General features: G+C 39.2%; 1 protein-coding gene across 6 annotated transcripts in view; it reads right to left on the bottom strand.

The window, feature by feature from the left end:
- The window catches only part of DEUP1 (deuterosome assembly protein 1), an 80,200-nt gene that overhangs the window by 47,433 nt on the left and 12,589 nt on the right, over window positions 1–20,178 (bottom strand). For 3 of the 6 annotated variants that reach the window (XM_048842724.2, XM_048842715.2, XM_048842756.2), the window contains exons 3-7: window positions 16,747–16,918; window positions 15,331–15,426; window positions 8,795–8,929; window positions 6,705–6,818; window positions 3,136–3,348 (exon numbers count right to left, since the gene is read on the bottom strand). In XM_048842724.2, coding sequence (XP_048698681.1) covers window positions 3,136–3,348; window positions 6,705–6,818; window positions 8,795–8,929; window positions 15,331–15,426; window positions 16,747–16,918 — 730 coding nt within the window. Of the gene's footprint in view, window positions 1–3,135; window positions 3,349–6,704; window positions 6,819–8,794; window positions 8,930–15,330; window positions 15,427–16,746; window positions 16,919–17,103; window positions 17,188–20,178 lie in introns of all 6 variants that reach the window. The other 3 variants (XM_048842749.2, XM_048842732.2, XM_048842740.2) reach the window with 3 other exon arrangements.

The raw sequence follows: 20,178 nt of genomic DNA, 5'->3' as shown, positions 1-20,178 counted from the left end.
AAATAATTAGTCACAACCAACACTTTCCTACAAAAACTTTCAGTTTTGACAAATTAGTATTTTCCAAAATTTCTGACCAACTTTACTCTTAACTCTTCCCTGTACCTGTTCAACTTCTTTGTTAGATGTGTGTGACTAAGTTGTCATGTAAATTCATTACCACTAGTGAATTCACTACCACCAGCTGAACTACGCAGATCTGCCAAGTATCACACACACACATACAGGCCATACCTCAAATATTTCCAGACCACAGCCCAGTCTGAGTTCAACAAGCTGCAGGAATGAGCCTTAATCATGGCTTATGGTTATTAAAGAACATAAGAATAGGCATGCTGGGTCAGACCAATGGTCCATCTAGCCCAGTATCCTGTCTTCCGACAGTGGCCAATGCCAGATGCTTCAAAGAGAATGAACAGAACAGGACAATTATCAAGTGATCCATCCCCTGTCATCCAGTCCCAGAATCTGACAGAGTCTCAGGGACACTTAGAGCATGGGGTTGTATCCCTGACCATGTTGACTAATAGCCATTGATGGACCCATTCTCATTAACTTATCTAATCCTTTTTTGAACCCAGTTATACTCTTGGCCTTCACAACATCCCCTGGCAATTAGTTGCATGGGTTGATTGTGCGTTGTGTGCAGAAGTACTTCCTTTTGTTTATTTTAAACCTGCTACCTATTGATTTCATTGGGGGACCCCTAGTTCTTGTGTTTTGTGAAGGTGTATAAATAACACTTCCTTATTAACTTTCTCCACACCAGACATGATTTTATAGACCTCTATTATATCCCCCCTTAGTCCCAGTCTTTTTAATTTCTCCTCATATGGAAGCTGTCCCAAACCCTTACTCATGTTTATTGCTCTTCTCTGTTCCTTTTCCAATTCTAATATATCTTTTTTGAGATGGGCAACCAGAATTACATGCTGTATTCAAGATGTGAGCACACCATGGATTTATATAGTGGCATTATGATATTTACTGTCTTATTATCTATCCCTTTCCTAATTGTTCCTAACATTCTGTTAGCTTTTTTGACTGCCACTGAACACTGACTGGATGTTTTCAGAGAACTATGCACAATGACTCCAAGATCTCTTTCTCGGCTGCTGTTGCTCCTGCTGAGCAGGCAGCCAATTGGCCTCTGGCTCGCTGCTCCCCTGTTGGAGCCCAGTGGGGGAAAAAGCAGCCAGAAGGAGCAGGGAACCAAAGGTGGGAAGGACAGAAGGTGAGGGGGGCCCAATACAAGCCCCAGGCAACCTGCCATAGTAACCAGCCAGTCCCTCTCATCCATGCTTCCTCTCTCCCCCATTCCCAATAGGTCCCAGCTCTCCCCTAACCCTTCACCACCCTTACTTGGCTCATCCCAACTTTCCCAAGATGCCCTCTCCAGCTCTTTCCTTCTTCCTCCCAGACACCTCCCCTACTATCTTCCTGGACATCCCCACAAATTTATCTTCCCTAAGCTAATGTAATGGTCTCAAGTTGCAGTGGGGGAGGTTTAGGTTGGATATTAGGAAAAACTTTTTCACTAGGAGGGCGGTGAAGCACTGGAATGCGTTACTTAGGGAGGTGGTGGAATCTCCTTCCTCTGAGGTTTTTAAAGTCAGGCTTGACAAAGCCCTGGCTGGGATGATTTAGTTGGGGATTGGTCCTGCTTTGAGCAGGGGGTTGGACTAGATGACCTCCTGAGGTACCTTCCAACCCTGATATTCTAGGATTCTACCACGCATCTTCCCTCATGCAATGACTTTACCCCCGTCTTCTCCCTCTTGGGTACTCCTACAAACACAGCTTCATCCAGCCTCCCCTACAATACCACAGTTACCCCATCTTCTGTCCAAACAGCCCCATAAACCTCAGATATGTCCCAGCATCTCTCAGCCACCTCCACCCATACAGCCCCCTGACCATCCCACAAATCCATGTACCACAGCTTACCTCCCCACCAAGGCAGCTCCAAAACAGCACCAACCTACCTTTCAGGCACCCACCCTCCTGCCACAGTTGCCAAGTGTTGTGCTGCTTAGTTGTTAAGCAGAAGTTTACGTGAAAATACAAATAATATGCATACATGCAAATACTTTAATTAGACATTTGCAAATAATTTGCATAAATGTCACACATGCTTGAGTCCCGATGATCCTGACATATTTCCTGAAATGGAGGGAGACCTCCCAGGAGGAGAGGGTGACAGGATGCTTGAGGGAAATAAGTAAAGACTCTCAAGAATAAAGCAAATAAATACTAAATACTACATTAAATTAAACAAAACACTACAACTAACTGAAAGTTAGAGGCAAGCTTGACCAGCTCTAACGTGGGCATGCTAAATACTCTGAGGCCTAGGTGATTGAGAAGAAACTGAAGGCAGTTTGCCCACACAGCCCTACATAGCTGGCACTACTACCAAAAATCACACTGAACTGGAGCACCCATAGGGACCCTAGTCAAAGAAGAACTAAAAAAGATACCAGTAAGACTGCCTTCCGAGGATACCCTCCCAAGTTCTGGCATGGAAGGCAAGCTGAGGGAAAGAAGGGTATATCGCAGATGGGGTTGCAGTACACAGCACTGCAGAGATTCTGGACAGCACTATAACCCACAAAACCAGGGGATAGGCTACCACAACTTTGACAGGCCTCAAGGGTGGTGGCCAACCCTAATAGCAGGTTGTGCTACCAGCTCTGCCTATAACAAAATATATTACCATACATTTTTTCTAGATACTTAGATACAATTTCATAGCATCTTGTGTACTACTCCACATAAGCCAGACAAACAAAATTCATGAAAGCTATTGATACACAAGATACAGTGAATGAAGCTGGGTTTCTCTGGTGAAGTGTGAGGTGTAAAGTGTGAGGTATAAAACAGACAAAAATAAAATAAATGACAGTACTGCATATCAAAAACATTTTTGTTTTCTCTTGTGTGTCATTCAAAAGATGGTACATCTGGCAGCACATTATGGTTTTGTAAATAAAGTACTCTACATAATAATCCTCCATACAAGCATTCCGAAGGAATTTTGAAAACGTATTCCTCAATAATTAATGCTTCAAAATTAATTCCTTTAGCTTTATTCCACTGTACTTATAGAGAAGAAATACTGTTACTAGTCATTACCTGGCACTGTGTTTGGTACACTGTTAGTTCCTGTTGCAGTTTTAGATTTTCCTCTTGTAACTTATTCCTGTTTATTGCTATTTCATTCACAGTTGACTTTAATTTTTCAATAATGAATTCATCCCTCTCAATTTTGGATTGGCTGGAGGTAGCTGCGTCTTCCTGTTTCTGGTTCTTATTGCTGATTTGGAATCGATAATTCTGTGTCTGTTTCTATAAAACAAGGAAATAATTTCAGTGAAATTCAAAAATTATATTTCATCCCTTTGGTCCAGTCCACTACCAATAAAATCAATAGTGGTCTTTTCATTAACTACAGTGGGAGTTGGATAGAGCACCACGAGAGGCTGGTGCATGCTGGAGGATTTCCTTGCTGCTTCTCCAAAGGACAAGGGATGTTTCATTCTTGTCTTTATTGGGCCTCAAATCCCTTGCCCTCAATGGAAGAATGTGGTAGAAACTCTGAAAATTTAAGTTTGCAGAATTTCTCAAAGAGTTTTCCCTTCTTGTGCTTATTTCCCTAGAAGGGAAAGATACAGACCTAATGTGAATGTAATGATATATTTGGACCAAATAGCTACAGAAAAATAATTAGTTGAGGGCAATTTTGCCCTCCAATACACTAACCTCAATAAGAGTTCTTTATGTGCATTTGAGGGCAGAAATTTGCCCTTGACTTTTAAGCTAACACCACACAATCCACATATAAAAAACCCAGTTAGTTACACAGTAACTGTGCTTCTCTGAGACGATTGCCCACTTGGATCCACTCAACTGGGGAATAATTGTACCTTCTGAATCTTCTAGAAAGCACTGTTACACAGGGATCTGAGTTGAAGGTATAATGCAGGAGAAAGAGCCAGAATTTACCAATGTACATTGCCAAAGAGCCACAGTAATACATCAGCAGCCCCCCATCAGCTCCCTCTCAACAGTGCCTCCCGCCTACTGGCAGCCCCGCTGATCAGTGCCTCCCCATCCCTCCCCACACCTCCCAATCAGCTGTTCTGTGGAGTGCAGGAGGCTCTGGGGGGAGGAGTGAGGGCACAGCAGGCTCAGGGGAGGGGGTGGGAAGGGGTGGAGTGGGGGCAGGGCCTGTGGCAAAGCCAGGGGTTAAGCAGTGAGCACACACCCGCCCCCCCCCAGCACAGTGGAAAGTTGGCGCCTGTAGCTCCAGCCCCGGAGTCAATGCCTATAGAAGGAGCTGCATATTAACTTCTGAACAGCCCTATGTGCTCTGGAGCCACAGATTGGCCACCCCTGGTATAATGGGATTGGCCTCCAACCATCCTGTAGTCCCTTTTACTAATTAAGGAATCCTTGAACTGAAAGTTAGGGAAGGTGGGCAGTGTTTATGGATCCACAGTCACCTTGGAAAATCAGTTACTATGGTAACCACTTTCACTGTTTCAAGAATTGACCATGTGGACCCCTACTCCTGGAAGATTAACAAGCAGCAGTAATTATCCAGAAGATGGGTCTGAATTAGCTGAAAAATGACAGTAGGACTGCTCCTTCAAATTGGGCATCAGGTCTAGAGCTCACTTGAAAGAGTAATGCTGCATAAAAAAGTGTACAGAGCTACAAGTAGCATATTTCATTGATGGAGGCAGTGAGAAGGCATGCTATAGACTGTCTTAGGCCCTATTTTGTGTGTTCTGATATCTTTTGGTGACTTAACACCCTTCTAAACTGAGATAAACTGACCCAAGGTTTTATCCTCATATTACACAAAGTGCTAGATCAACCAAAGTATTTAGGCACCTATCTGCCTGTGGCCATATTCAATACCAGCATGCCTTCTTATGGGATAGACTGGTGCAGCAGTGACTCTGCCTCTGTTTCTCTCAGGGCCTTCAGCTGATCTATCCAGCTTCCAATACCTTCCAGGTGATTTAGCCCTCCAGTTAGGTCACATAGCAGTTCCACCCCGCCCAGGGTACCCAAAGTTCAAAATAAATGCAAAGAAATATAAACTATTTCCTTCTCTCTGGAAGGCCCTGAGAGGGAACAGTCCACCCCAGATCTTGGCCCCAGCCAGGCTTCTCCACAAGACTGATAGCCTGGAGTCAATATCCTGGATGGCATGGAACCTATCATTATGCAAGAAGGCTTTTATAGTTGTATAATCTATCAAGATTCCAAAAAATCTACTCTTTGTGCTAGGATTAAAGTAAATAAAAAATTGACTGACCAAGTAACTATATAAACAAAACAGTAACCCCCAAAGCCAATGAGGAGAGAACAGAGGACACCTTGCTGAACCTTTGGTGGTCAAGACGACTGGAAGGTGTGCCAAGCCACTTCAACTGTTATAATCCCAGATATCAGTGCAAGGAGAGAAGGATGAACGGATACATCAAACATTACTTTCTAGAAGATTTTTGAGTTTGAATTCTGGGGCTGCACTGTTCTCATGAATGGGGATCAATATAGACAATTACTGAATGAACACTAATAGTTTGCACTACTCACATTGCAAGTTTTCTTGCAGTACGGATCATCCTAATGAACTGTATATTAATAAATAGCATAGAAGAGATGCCACCTAGACAAGAACCTGAAGAAGATCCTCTATGCATCATGCTTTTTTACAGTAAAACTGAGTATACATTATTTTCCCATATTTATCTATTCCAAATATTGTAATACTCACCTTGGTACATACTCACAATGTACAAGAAAAACTTAAATAAAAATTACTCCAAGTATCAAGTATTAGTTGTTTCAGAGAGGATTCTCCTGGATTTACAGCAATTTGTGCACATTAATTCTTCTTTAGAGTCACGGTAAATTTAGCAGTGTTTTAGAGAGACAAGATGAGTGAGGTAATATCTTTTATTGGACCAACTTCTGTTGGTGATAGAGACAAGCTTTTGAGCTTTCATAGAGCTCTTCTTTAGGTCTGGAAAAGTTACTCAGAGGGTCACAGCTAAATACAAGGTGGAATAGATCGTTTAGCATAAAGAGTTAACATGTAAGAGACCATTCAAGGTAAAGTGGGCAGTTAACATTTCTGCAGTCATTGAACAAAGAAGGCTAGTGGGTTATAGATTGTTGTAATGAGCCATATATCCAGTGTCTTTATTGAGTCCATGATTTTTAGTGTCTATCAAAGTTATGAATTTAAAATCCCAGGCTCATCTTTTTAAAGTGACAAAGATTCCTTTGAGGATGAGGACTGAGAGGTCAGATACAGAGTGATTGTTTTCTGAAAAGTGTTCACCCAGGGACAATATGGTGCTTTTGTCTTTTATCATTTTTCTGTGTGAGTTAATTTGAGAACATAATCTCATTTCACCCACATAGTTGTTATTCGGGCACTTAGTGCACTGGATGAGATATACTATGTTGTGATAGGCATATACAGGACCTTTTTCACCAAGAAATTAGTCCAATAAAATATATTACCTTATCTACCTTATTTCTGTAATACCCTGAGATCAACACAGCTACAACACCACTGCAAACAGTGTTTTAGAAACATTTTAGCATTAGTTAAAACAGCTCTTTAGCTGAGCTCATGATTCAATTAATATTTTTCTAAAGCAGGAAGGCAGGAATTATACCTGAAATAAATTACACTTCTCAGACAATAATTTTCGTTGCGCATCTAAAGAAATGAGATGGTTTTGATATAGTGTCTCCTTCTGATCCCATTCTTTTGATTTTGCTTTAAATTCCTGAAAAAAAGCAACATAAGGTCATTAAGCCTTGAAATCATTTTTCTCCAAGTTGCACTAGCGCACTCTTCATAATGAACACTCAGATTTTTTTATAGCTCTAAGAAAAGTCACTTGTGTAATTAATATATATTTATTACTAATAATGAGGGACAATCAAATCTGTGGAAAGAAAATAAGTCAGCAAATGTAAAAAAAGGTTTTTCATTTTCTTGCAAGAAGAGAAAATTCCAGCACTTGAAAAAGCTGTTATTCTGAGCAAGCGGAATAACATGCACAATGATTGAAGTAAAATGTTAGAAACATTTTTAAAGTTTCATATATCTTCAGTTGTTGTAGACCTTAGAGGCCTGATTCACCACTGTGTTACTCCAGTTTTATACAGTGTAATTCTTTTGATTTCAATGGAGTTACACGAGTACAAATAGGAATAATGCAGCAGTAAGTCAGGCTCTTGGTGTTCAGATGAACAATTTCAGTGCTGGAATTTTTATATTTTTTCTTAAGAATGTGGGAGGGCAGCTAAGGAGGAAACATTTCCTCTCTTGCCGCTCATTCTGGTAATGGTTTTTTTGAGATTTTTTAAGGGATAGGAGGAATTCCTGCCTTGAGTCCACAGAATTTAAACCCAAACCTGATTAGCAATTTCTGTTATTTTCATATTTCTGTAACAGAGCTGAGTGTATTTTAGTTAGTTGTTTAAAGGTTTTAGAATTTAAATATTCATAACTAGACTTTGAAGATTATACCTAATAAAATAATTAGTAGTACTCCATAGCCATTGTAGATTGTTGCTTTTTCAGCTAAAGAATCAAAGTAACAATGCATTGACTTATACACAAAAAACCACCCTAAAATATCTTTAAAACCCAGACTAGAAACTTCATTTTTCCAAATGGAAATGTAGGGTCCAGAGACCTAGATGAATTTGTGCAGTTTTCTTAACTCAGTGTAATTTATGAATTTTGAACAATCAGATTATTTTTGCTGCATCTATGCCCTATGAAGCTGATTGATCCATAATTTTTCTATACTTTTACTACTGTCTGTTTCTGAATTATAAGCAAATATAAACAACTTTTATTTCTTCACAACATCAGATACAATGCATATTCATCTGACTACAAAGTGAGGACTACAGGTTCAAGGCACTAGTAAAGTATTGCTGAGCTTGAGTAGATTTTCAATACAGTAATTATTTTCTTAAAACTAGACTCTGCTGAACACATTCCAAGCATTCATTTTTTATACTGCATAATTTACTAACTGGTAGCACTGTGTTGCATTATATTCATGTTCAAACCTTGGATAAGGTCATTCTCAGATTAGCAGGTTGTGAGAGTGTCATGAAAGATATATATTTAGCCCTAGGTAGATGCATAAACCATGCATTACTCTTGTAGTAACAACTGTTAGCCACTCTGGTGGGCTCCAAGTGACAGATTTTATAATAGTGTGGGCTTTGCCATGTGGAAGAGATAGCCACACTTCTACTGGAGGGCTGGTAATGTGCCCTATCAGGCAGGAACAATCCTCTGTGGTGGGAGGAGTTAATCCTATGCGCTGTGTTATGCAAGAAGTCAGACTAGATAATCAGATTGGTCCCTTCTAGTCTTGAAATCTATTACAACTAATTAATAATGACCATAACATGAAAAGCCTAGAACATCCCCCTGAATGCAAAAATTTTCCTGAACCATTGCCTTATTGAATAATATGTCTTTCATAGATCAGGGACAGAGTAATTGTTTATTTCAAATTTAAATTTATGAGCTGGCTGATCTATATTAACAGGGCTATAAACAGCGTTAATAAAATTAATGCCTCTGAAGAACAGAAAACACTGTCAACACACGGCTCTTTCCATATTTTATACAGAACACTGTACATGCTTTGTGATTTACAGCCTGAAACTGTAAACCAAGTATGAATCCTGAAGATGAACTAGGTCTACTATAACAGCAAAACATACTTACTTCCAATTTCTGGTTTAAATTGCTCAGTTCAAATGGAGTTTCCAGATTTTCTGCACATATTTCTTTACTGTGAACCCTATCTTGTTTTATCTGGTGTAACTGTAGTTTTTCATAGCTTTGTGTCAGTTTACAAAACTAAAAATTAAAGGAGATATGAATATTAAGAATATGTGTCTTCTATCTCAGATAATCTTTTATTTAAGTCATAATTGGTAAATACAGTGAAGTTTAAACATTCTAATTAGTGAATCTCTGTAACAAAGCACCAGTTACTAAAACTAAATTATTAAAGATGAACAAGACTAAGCTTTCATATAACCCTGAGTGTTTATTAACTGCCCAGTTAAACACAGATTTACTTCACAGTTGTTTTTTTTTTATTGAAATTTTGTATGGCACTTTTATTTTTAACCATGTAAAGTAAATTCTTGTATTGTATTTATATGAATTGTTTTACATTTGTTTAGTGCCATCTTGTGTTGACAATTTTTAAAAGTACTTCAGTAACCAGAATAAAGGATTAACTGGTTTATATTCACTTATTCATGAAGACCTTTAGCAGTTTAAGGTGTTAAAATTAAGCATTTAAATGTTAAAACTGTTGATATATTGGTCCCATTACCTTGGGATCATCAGGTAGCAAATGATACCAAATATAACTCTGCATTACTGATACCTATAATGAAGGGATGGCTCTGGAGCCATGGAAAGAATAGGGAGGTAGCAAACAGGAGGACAAAGAACAACTCAGGTGCTGGGTACAAGATGGAAGAAGGTAAGCTAAGCAGCAGAAGACATTGGTGACAGAATAGAGGGAGGGAATCAGGCAGTAGCAGGAGGATTCTCGGAGGGGTTGAGGTGGAAGTAACTGGGCCATACTTAAAATGGCCATTATCACCATATTTGCCAATATTTTACAATTTTTACCAAGGACACTTCTCCAAATAATCTGGAAGTGTAGTAGCTGCCAGCCCCTCAGCCACCAGAGTTTTGTGTTTACATTCAGTGAATTTTAGCCCTGAGTTAATGTTAATCTTAATTCGCAGGGCCTCAGGATTAACACCCTATATTATTATGATAGATTATTTTTCAGCACTCAGAAGTATGCTAGGCCCCATGCAGAATAAAAGTCATGTCTCAGCCCTGAAGAATTCACATTATAGGTTTAGGTATGACACACAAGAGAGGATAGTAAACAGAGGAGGGGAGGGGAACAAAATGAGGTCAGAAAAGGATTACACTAATCAGATCATGTGGTTACTTATTTTAGCCATGTATATAAACTGATACATCTGGGGTAGGGAGGCTTTATACTCTTCTTCTTCAGGACAGAATTGCGCTTTTACGTGGGATCTGAATGAGGAAAGAGTGAGTGGTAGCTTAGTGAATCAGAATTTGAAGGATGTTCCATGTAAAGAGATGCATGAAAGAAGGCAAAGAAGCAAAAGAAGGAAAATGTAATGAACGGGGCATCAAGTATGGCATGTCTGGCAGAACAAAGGAACTTGCAGAAAGCAAAAGGGGCAGGTGGCAACTGAAGCCAGGAGAGAGTGATGTATGGCTTTGCAAGCCAGAACAAGAAGTTTGCACTTCATACATGTAGAGCAATAAGAAATCAGTGAGAAGATTCAAAAAGGGGTTGAAATGGTCTGAGTGCTGGATAATAAAGACAATCTTGGCAAGCTAAGACCCAAGACCAGAGAGAAAGAAATTAATTTGACTGTTGTTAAGATGGATAGGAATGGTCAGATTTTTTTTAGATTTTTTAAAAATATTATGAAGGGAACAGGTAGGATTTGCTCATGGCCTGGATGTGCAGAAGAAAGAAATACATTCAAGGGCAGAACTGTCATGAAAGATTACATTAATTATTCATTATTCATTAATTATTAGTATTTCTTATTTATTATTATGAGGAAGTTCTATGGCCTATTTTATATAGGAGGTCATACTACACAATGGTCCCCTCTGGCCTTGGAATCTATGAATCTATGACTGCCAAGTTGTGAGTCTCAGGAACAGAGAGGATGGTGAAGTTGTTAGCAGAAACAGAAAATGATGGCAGTGGAGAGCATTTGGAGAAAAAGTTAGATCATGTTTAACTTGAGATGATGGCAAGCCATCCAAGATACGACAGCGATAACAGGAAACGTGACAATGTAAGGGAGGATTTAGATCTGATGTCATTTATGGATTATTTAATTGTACCAAAATCCACCCCACAACTAGTGCTAAAAAACCCAATTACTTACTGGTACAGTAACTATTGTTCGAGATGTGTCGTGCACATACATAGTTCACTGTAAGTGTAAGTGCGCTCAGTGCACTGGAGCCAAAGACTTCTGCCAGCATAATCACCAGGCAGCACATCAGGCAGCATTTGCTCTCCTCGAGCTCAGAGTGATGGCATAAAAGGGGTGTGACTGCAGCTTCCTTCTCTGTTCCTTTACACCACTGCCTATCTAATATCCAGAATAGTGGGGAAGGCAGAAGGGTTGAAGAATGTATATGTGCACAATACATCTTGAAGAACAAAAGTTACTGTTCAGGTAAATAACTGTTCTTCCTCCTACGTGATTGTGCACATATACAATCCACTGTACATAACGAGGTAGCGTTGGCCACACTGATGGCCACTTGGAGTGATGTTCAGGCAGTGACATGTCCTTCAGAGATCATGGCCAAGAACTGTTTTTTGTATTCTTCAGGCAATTTTGTCCCCCAATTTGAAACTGCTCACCAATTAATAAAGGTATATTTCAACAACAGTGCCTGATAATTCAACATCCTCATCTGAAGGAGCATAGTGATATAGGCCAATTGATAGTGCCAGAAAGGCACTACAAAGGATAAGTTTAAAAGATTGGATTTAAAGTGGCCCTAGGATGAGACTGCTTTGAACACTCATTGGCTACCATAACCACAAGGGATTCTAGGACAGAGTGGGTGAAGAAATAATCAAATTACTGCTGGGGAACCTGATAACACTTGTCCAGTGTTTAGGTATAGGCAGGACAGAGGCCAGCAACTTCCAGAGGTTCTTCGCAGGTTCCAGAAAGGCTTCATTAATGGGACGGGCAACCCATTTTGTGGTAGGTGTTTATAAGATATCAAAAAACTTGTGTAGGTGGTCTTGCACAAGCTCTGCCTGCAATCCTAGAGATGTGGCCATGAGGTCCTGAAACACTTTATAGCCCTCCATTGGGAGTAGGGTGGGGAAGGGGATGATGTCAACTGTGGGGTGATGGCATTATGCATGGAAGAAGATGAAGTATGGTGATGGGAACATCTAGGTGTTCTTCTCTTGCACCTTTTTCTGTGGGCTTCAGCAAAGAAGGGGACTGAGGGATGGTAGGAGGATCCTGCCTTGAAGTTTCCAAAAAGGAAGAATGCAATCATCTCCTACACCGAGACTCCAGCAGTGGTCTAGACACTCTTGGGGCAGTCTAAGATGCGCAATAAAGCCAAGGGGGGATTCCACTCTTTGAACTGCCTATGAAGGTGATGGGCATAATACAAGGACTTCCTTGTAAAAATGCCAATCTTGCCCCTTGATTCTGGCATGACTAGAGTGTGACCTAAAAGGAGACCTGAAAGACTGTGGAAGACATACAGGTCTATCATGGTCCAAATTTGAAGAGAAGGTATAACTCTCCTTAGTGAATGGATGAGCATTCCACTTGGCATTCGTGGAAGTCTCAATACCAGCAAAACCTGGTGCTGTCCTAAAGGTACTGACATAGAGGATGTATATGACGGAGCTGGTGGAAGCAGGCAAAATGGCCGGAAGACAAAAGAATAGGTCAGTCTCAGTGGTGCTGACAGTGCCTTCGTTGAGGGTTGTGATGAAGAAGCCAGTGGAAATGAGGAATATGTGACTGTAAATGATGCTGGTGGCACCGACCTGGTGGAGACTGTAAAGAAAGGTAAGAGGCAAGTGTTCTGCTGCAGGTGCTGGGGGTACTGGACCCAACAGTGCTGGAAACAAATATGTTTTTGATAACAGTGAAGACCGCAAGCTTAATGGCACCAGTGGAAACAGAGTTGACAGTGCTGGTAAGTGTCAGTATTTGTGACCTGACCTTGATGTGGCACTGGAGGACTCATGTGGGGTGAAGAGTGAAACTTCAACCACCTCTCAGATAAAGAAGAAAGTTTAAAAAGTTTTACGGAGGCCACCGGAGAAAAAGAAGAGCAGCATTTTTCAGCAGACTTGGGCTTAGACTCTGGGGCAGCTGGAAGGGTGCTCCTTGTGGCCGAGCTGTTAGTTCTCTTGTGATCAGGGTCACGCACTGCAGAGGAAAGCATTATTTCTTTTATAAGATGGACTTTGAGGTGGAAATCCCTGTTTATTCATCCTCATTGGAAAGGGGGTACAGATAGGACATTTGTCCCTCATATGCCTCTCACCCAGGCAAATTAGGCAGCTTTTGTGCCTATCTGTAACAAAAATCACGGCCCAGCATGTGGCACATTGTTTGAATCTTGGGGATTTGTTCCTTCTAAATTCCTAAATGAAAGGACTCTATCTAATAAACTAAATTATATTAAGGCTAACTATAACCAGAACCTTGTACAATTAGAGAAATCTCTGACTAGTGGCTGGTTAACTGAAGCTGAAGAGCAATGGGGAGCTCCAATTCTTGCTACAGATGGTAAGAAGGACCTGAGAAAGATGTGGTGGCCATGCCCCTTTTATGCCATTGGCTTTGAGCATGAGAAAAGCAGGGCAGTATAAGTCACTTGGTGGTAATGGTGGCAAAAGTCTCCGACTCTAGTGCACTGGACTTAGACTTATATACTGTGGAATATATATGTTCAGAATCACTCAAAGGAAAACTAGAGTTCTTTTTTTTCACGGTCTAATGCTTAACTTCTCAGTAACCACACCAAGATGTAAATCTTGTATCTATATTTACAATGCAGGGAAACACTGTAAGTTACAAAAACAGCTTTTGTTTCATAACTGTTTTCTTAAATTACTGAAAGTGGTAGTTAGATGACAACCAAAACATTCTCAGCTTATTTACAAAGCTGTTTGTTTGTCAAGTCAATTTCTCCAACCAAATATAGGCAAACACAGATAAAACAGAAGACTGAGGAAGGGAAATGAAAGTTTAAAAAAGAACAGATGCTCCTTTTTATGGTCTCGTGATATGTACGTGAGGAATATTGTCACCATCAGGTCAAAATTATAGTTCTTTACTTGGCCATGCCAAGTTCGAGGTCCATCTCAGGTTTGACTGGAAGGCTGATTTGGTGAAGAGGTCTGGTTGTTGAACAAACTATGTCTACATTACAGAGCTTATGCAGGCACAGGCCCCTTGTGTAGATGCAGTATGCGCTCTGACAGGAGGAGTTTTTCTGCTGGTGTAAGAACACCACCTCCCCAAATAACATTATCTATGCCAACAGAAGCACTCTTCTGTTGGCATAGTTGTATCTACACTGGAGGTTTTATCAGCAAAGCTATGTCACTAGGGTGTGGCTCTTTTCACACCGCTGACTGACATAGCTATGCTGGTATAGGTTTTAAGTATAGCCCAAGCCTTTGTTTCTTTCCCTTTCCCAGTAGCAGAAAACATTGAAGACACCATCAGATAAGAAAGAAAAGACCAAATCTAGGACGGTCTACTCTACGTTGGTAAATCTGAGAAACACTATGGACTGAAGTTCAGTAAACCTGACACCCATTAGACTCATAGCTAAGAGTGGAAAATAGAGAATAACAGAGAAAAAGGACAGACATGGAGCAAACAAACTAATCAAAAAGCAAAAATGAATCCAACCTGATGCCTCTTCCCTCTGGTTTTTATACCTCCTCTCATGGAATACTACCAATTTGTTCATAGCTGGAGCTATGAACCTGAAAGCTGTTTCCAGAGCTTTTCAGTAGCCTTCATAACACAAATAAACTTAACTTAAAAACAAGACAACCTAGAGTAATCTAAAACATTTCAACATACAGACATATCTCAAATCAAGATTCCCTGTGTGCATCAGCTTCGAAGGATCATAACCCTGATTAGGTGATTATAGCCCTTCAAGATACCTAGTCCATAGTTCACAGGTCTTACATCTGACAGAGGCTCTCTCCATGTCCTTTGATCACATTGTCACAATAAGTCCAGTATGGAGAAGTAGATTCAGAGTTCTCCTTATAGAAATGATAATTGAACCCATGAAAGTGGATATGGTCACCCAAAGTTAAAAAGTGTGACAAATTACCATTCACAAATCCCTGAAGACACATCTATTAAATTATACATTAGAAACATTTTTTAGAAAATAGTTAAGGATAAAATTTTTAAATGTAGATAACACAAATTGAACGAGTACAAAAATACTTCATATTTATCAAACCAAATTCTCAACACAAAGTAAGTCTTTAAATAATTCTAAAGAAATATTACCTGATATGATTAGAAATGGAAATATAAAGTGATAAAGTAAGTTTAGAAAACTATTCAAAATCTACTAAACTAACCAGAAAATATTGAACCACTGTAAAATACTGAATCTGACTTTTTCCTTACTTGAGACTTCAGTGCTTGAAGTTGAGCTTCGAAATCCTGAGCCATCTCATATTTAGTCTTCTGCAAGCTGTCTAACTTCTGTCGAAGTATCCCTACCTACATTTAGAATAAACATTCAGTTTTACTTTTTCCAAATAATTCCTAAGAGGCTAATATTTAACATAGACAAAATTGTAAATAGGACTGGTGCACCAAAGGTAAATATTTTTATTGTACTTATTTTAACAAGTTATTAAAAAGTAAAATTAGATACCACAAAACTAAATTGCTTAAGTTTGACATTTTGTACCGAAAAAGTCCATTGCATATTTGCATTATAATTTGATTATAACATTATATAATTGCTTAATGAAAGATCTTGTCTTAGGAGCAATTCCTTAGACCACCAGCTGACCTGAGTAGCTGAGTTGAGAACTAGCAGAACCTCACATCTGCGTGAAATTTTTGCTGGACTGGCCTCATAAATAAGCAGTGCCCATCACTCATTTAAGACAACAATGAACCTCTTTACATTTTTATCTTCACATGTGCACATGTTTATGCATTACTTAAAAACAAACAAACATCCCACTAAAATGAAACAAACTCACAAGCATTGTGGCAACAAAATGTAGGTAAGTCTGAATGACAGAAGGGGTTGCAGTTGTGGATAGTGAAAAAGGTAAAATAGAATCTTACTAAACAGATAGTCTTTCATGTGTGTACAGAAAATCACACCTGCTTTCATTAGTGACAAAAATATCTTTTTTGCTAATTTTTACGCTTATTAACTCTGCAGAGCCAACATACCCAAGAGTTCGCAAGATGGATTTTTGTCCAAATTTCTTTACTAAACTTGAATTACACATATGCAAATTGTTGGGAGACACTAGGATTGCACTATTGTCTATGAATGTACACTCTGCAGATATGACTGTGCTTCTGTACAGTGTCTAGCAGAAAGGATGTCTGATCTTTGATCAGTAATCCTAGGTGGTACTGCAATATAAATAATAATTATGATGGAGTTGCCCAGGTGTAAATGAAGGCTTAATTTGGCCTGGAGAACCTTTATAATTAATGAAGATACACAAGAAGGAAAGAACCCATTTTGACTTTAAAATCCCAGATTGAATTAGCTGGGCTGGCATTTAGAAAAACCAACAAATCAACTTTTTACTTGTAAACAGTGGACATATTTGAACTGGACATAACTGAGACACACTAAACATTGGACTACTCAATGACATTTTTACAGTAATTTTTCAGAGCAGAAACACATTTTAATACAAAATATCAGAGATCATTACTGATCTTTAAAGAATTTGTTCTGTATTCTGATGTGATACGCTTAACAGGCATATTTATAAAGTATGCTATTAACTAACTCCCAGAATTAAATGCTTTCTTTATAGGAGATGGTATTCATGTACGTACTTCTTGACCTTTCAGATCCAACTTGCTTTGGGCATTTGCTAATTCTTGATCCCGGACATCCATTCTTGCCTCTAAAGCTCGCACCTTCCTTTCCCATTCCAGTTTCTTGTTGTTTACCATGATATCAATTTGGTGGATTAATTCCTGAAGCTCAGCTTCACATGGAGAAGCTCTAATAGTATAAACACAAATTTTTAAAATATAGATTTAGAGAGGAAAAATATTTTATTCAGATTACTGTAATTTATTTACTCTCATCAAAATATCAGGTCTTTAGGGGGTGGGGGCAGGAGGGGAGGAGCCTTAAAGCTAAAGGATGTCTTCAACGTAGACAGAATCCCAGTTCATGATTCTTACCTTAGCTTGAAGTTAGGGTTGGAGGCTACAGTGTTTTTTTCAAAGCCCCTACACATGGCGGTTCCAGCATGTATTCTGGACCTCCTATCAAGTATAAATACCTTATCATACTTCCTGATTATAGTCTACCATCCAAGTTATTTGATCAGGCAGTGGACTACTGTGGAAGAATCAATGCAACAATAGTAGCCACACAATAGTGCTGCCATATGAACAATATATAGTTGAAGTAGCAGCTTGAGTTCATTATTTTTTGTCAAACTGATATTTTCCCCTGCAGATCTGATAGTAGGTCATATAAATAACATGCTTTGCTGAATAGTAAACTTTCATTTCCACCAAGTTCCATCTCTCAGAATCCCAAGTGTGGAGAGTGCCAAACTACATCCTGCCAGACCTGGATTTGGTCATACAACCCATAGCTAATGTAATGGTTCCCAATCTTTATTTGCTGGAGCCCTAAGAAGGGCTGTGAGATAGCGCTTCCATCCCTCTGCCTCTATTCTATATTGTTTAGACCATACCCATTACTGTGGTATGTGGGTGCCTTCCAAAGTGAAGGATAAACAGGAAGACCAGCATCTGTCATATGATATTTCTTCTCCGTTCACCCTCTCACATTGAAAAGCTATGTCTTCTTCTTTAACTATGAACGTGATTCACTGCTGCATTACTCCAGTTTTACACTGGTGTAACTTCATTTCTGTGGATTTACTCCAGTGTAAAACTACAGTAATATTGTTGTGAGTCCAGCCTTACCAAAAGAGAGCAATTGAAAAATCAGCATGGTCAAGCTTGATAAGCCAGCTGTAGGGAATATTTTGACTGAACCCTTCTATTAATTTGGGCATTAAACAAAACCTATCCTGAAAATCCTACAGGGCAAGACTTACATTAGCTGAGTATTTAGAAAGATTGCACATAGTAAGCACAGATATCCCTACCCAAAAGAAAAGGTGGTTATTCTAATTATTCAAGAGAAAACAGTTAACTCTATCACATATAAGTGAACTGATATTTTCAGAAACAGATTAACTATTTTAATATACAAACATTTTAATTAGAAAAGCTTGATATATTAACATCATTATTTTTATTACAATATCAGACACTTAGATAAGTTTAAAAAACACCTTGCTTCAAGCAGGTTAATTTTTCATTGATGTGATTAGCATCTCTGAGTAGTGTACAGACTGTGCTCTTCACATAGTGCAGTAGAAAGTGACAGACACTGGGTATGTCTACGCAGGAGCTGGTGGTGTAATTTCCAGCGTGGATATACATACCTGCTCTAGCTCTGATTGAGGTAGTGTGCTGAAAATAGAAATGTAGCCCTGGTGATGTGAGCAGCAAGATGGGCTAGCCACCTGAGTACGATCCCATCTGAAACACAGATACATACTCAAGCAGCTAGACCATCCTGCCACTTGCACCGCTGCAGTGACACTGCTATTTGTAGGGTGGGTGCTAGCCTCATCACTGCTGGAAATTATACCTCCTGCTCTGGTGTAGACATATCCATTGTTTTCCCACTATCAAACTGAAGCAATCATTCAGATCCTGCAGTCCTAGTACAGAAATAACTTCCAGAATGTGGCCAAAATAACAAAAGTATTTTAGAGGTCTTTGTGACCAGTTGGCTGACTAATGTGAGGGCTAAAAGGTTGTTAAAACTAAGTCTAGTTAATAAGATTGCTAGTTATGTGACTTTCCCAGCCTGAATGGTAAAAGAGCTCAAGCAACAAAGCATCTCCTATTAAATCAGCAGTTTTACTTTCACTAAAAAGAGAAAAAAGCCTACTCATGAGAAAATGTCCTCTTCAGGAGATGAAGAAACCTTTTTCCATTGTACTTGTGCTGTTCCTAAAAGCAGATTTGTACAATATCTTCAAACACAAAGTAGTAAGGTTTCCGAACCTTTGAAGTTAAGTTTGAAATTCATCCTTTTCAACAGGACTCCTTTGACACTGATGAATGACATTTTTACAATGTTACTTCCAGGTCATGACTCTTCATAAGCAGGAAGGCTATGTCGAGAGATCTGAACAGAGACTAACTAGCCCTGTATTTACATCCCTGAACTGGATATTAAAGGCAGTAAGAGGAAGTGTAATCAGAAACTCAGTATTTGTTGCCTTCTCAGTTACAAATAAGTCAGGATATCATCTCATTTTTAAAATTTATTTAAACATTTTCAATAAAGAGAAGGGGTAAACAGTGAGGTGGCAAAGTCTGCAGATGATACTAAACTGCTCAAGATAGTTAAGACCAAAGCAGACTGTGAAGAACTTCAAAAAGATCTCACAAAACTAAGTGATTGGGCAACAAAATGGCAAATGAAATGTAATGTGGACAAATGTAAAGTAATGCACATTGGAAAAAATAACACCAACTATACATACAATATGATGGGGACTAATTTAGCTACAACTAATCAGGAGAAAGATCTTGGAGTCACCGTGGATATTTCTCTGAAGACGTCCACGCAGTGTGCAGTGGCAGTCAAAAAAGCAAACAGGATGTTAGGAATCATTTAAAAGGGATAGAGAATAAGACGGAGAATATCTTATTGTCCTTATATAAATCCATGGTACGCCCACATCTTGAATACTGCATACAGATGTGGTCCCCTCATCTCAAAAAAGATATACTGGCATTAGAAAAGGTTCAGAAAAGGGCAACTAAAATGAGGGGTTTGGCACAGGTCCCATATAAAGAGAGATTAAAGAGGCTAGGACTTTTCAGCTTGGAAAAGAGGAGACTAAGGGGGGATACGATAGAGGTCTATAAAATCATGACTGGTGTGGAGAAAAGTGAATAAGGAAAAGTTATTTACTTGTTCCCATAATATAAGAACTAGGGGCCACAAAGTGAACTACAGTTGATACCATCTGTTATTTTTCAGGTTCGTTACTATGAGGTCCATATTCCTATAGACTACATTATGCTCCCACTGTACGTTAGCAGACTGTGCCTTCCCTTTGTAATGAGTGTGTCTGAGTCCAGTTCACACTGAGGAATCACACTGCAGGAAGCCCCACTATCCAGCTGAAATTGCAGAGGGCATTCACTATT

This window comes from Caretta caretta, chromosome 1 (genome assembly GCF_965140235.1).
Source record: "Caretta caretta isolate rCarCar2 chromosome 1, rCarCar1.hap1, whole genome shotgun sequence".
Lineage (NCBI taxonomy): Eukaryota > Metazoa > Chordata > Testudines > Cheloniidae > Caretta > Caretta caretta.
The sequence above is the reverse complement of the archived record's forward strand: the minus strand, read 5'-3'. Positions and strand labels throughout refer to the sequence as shown.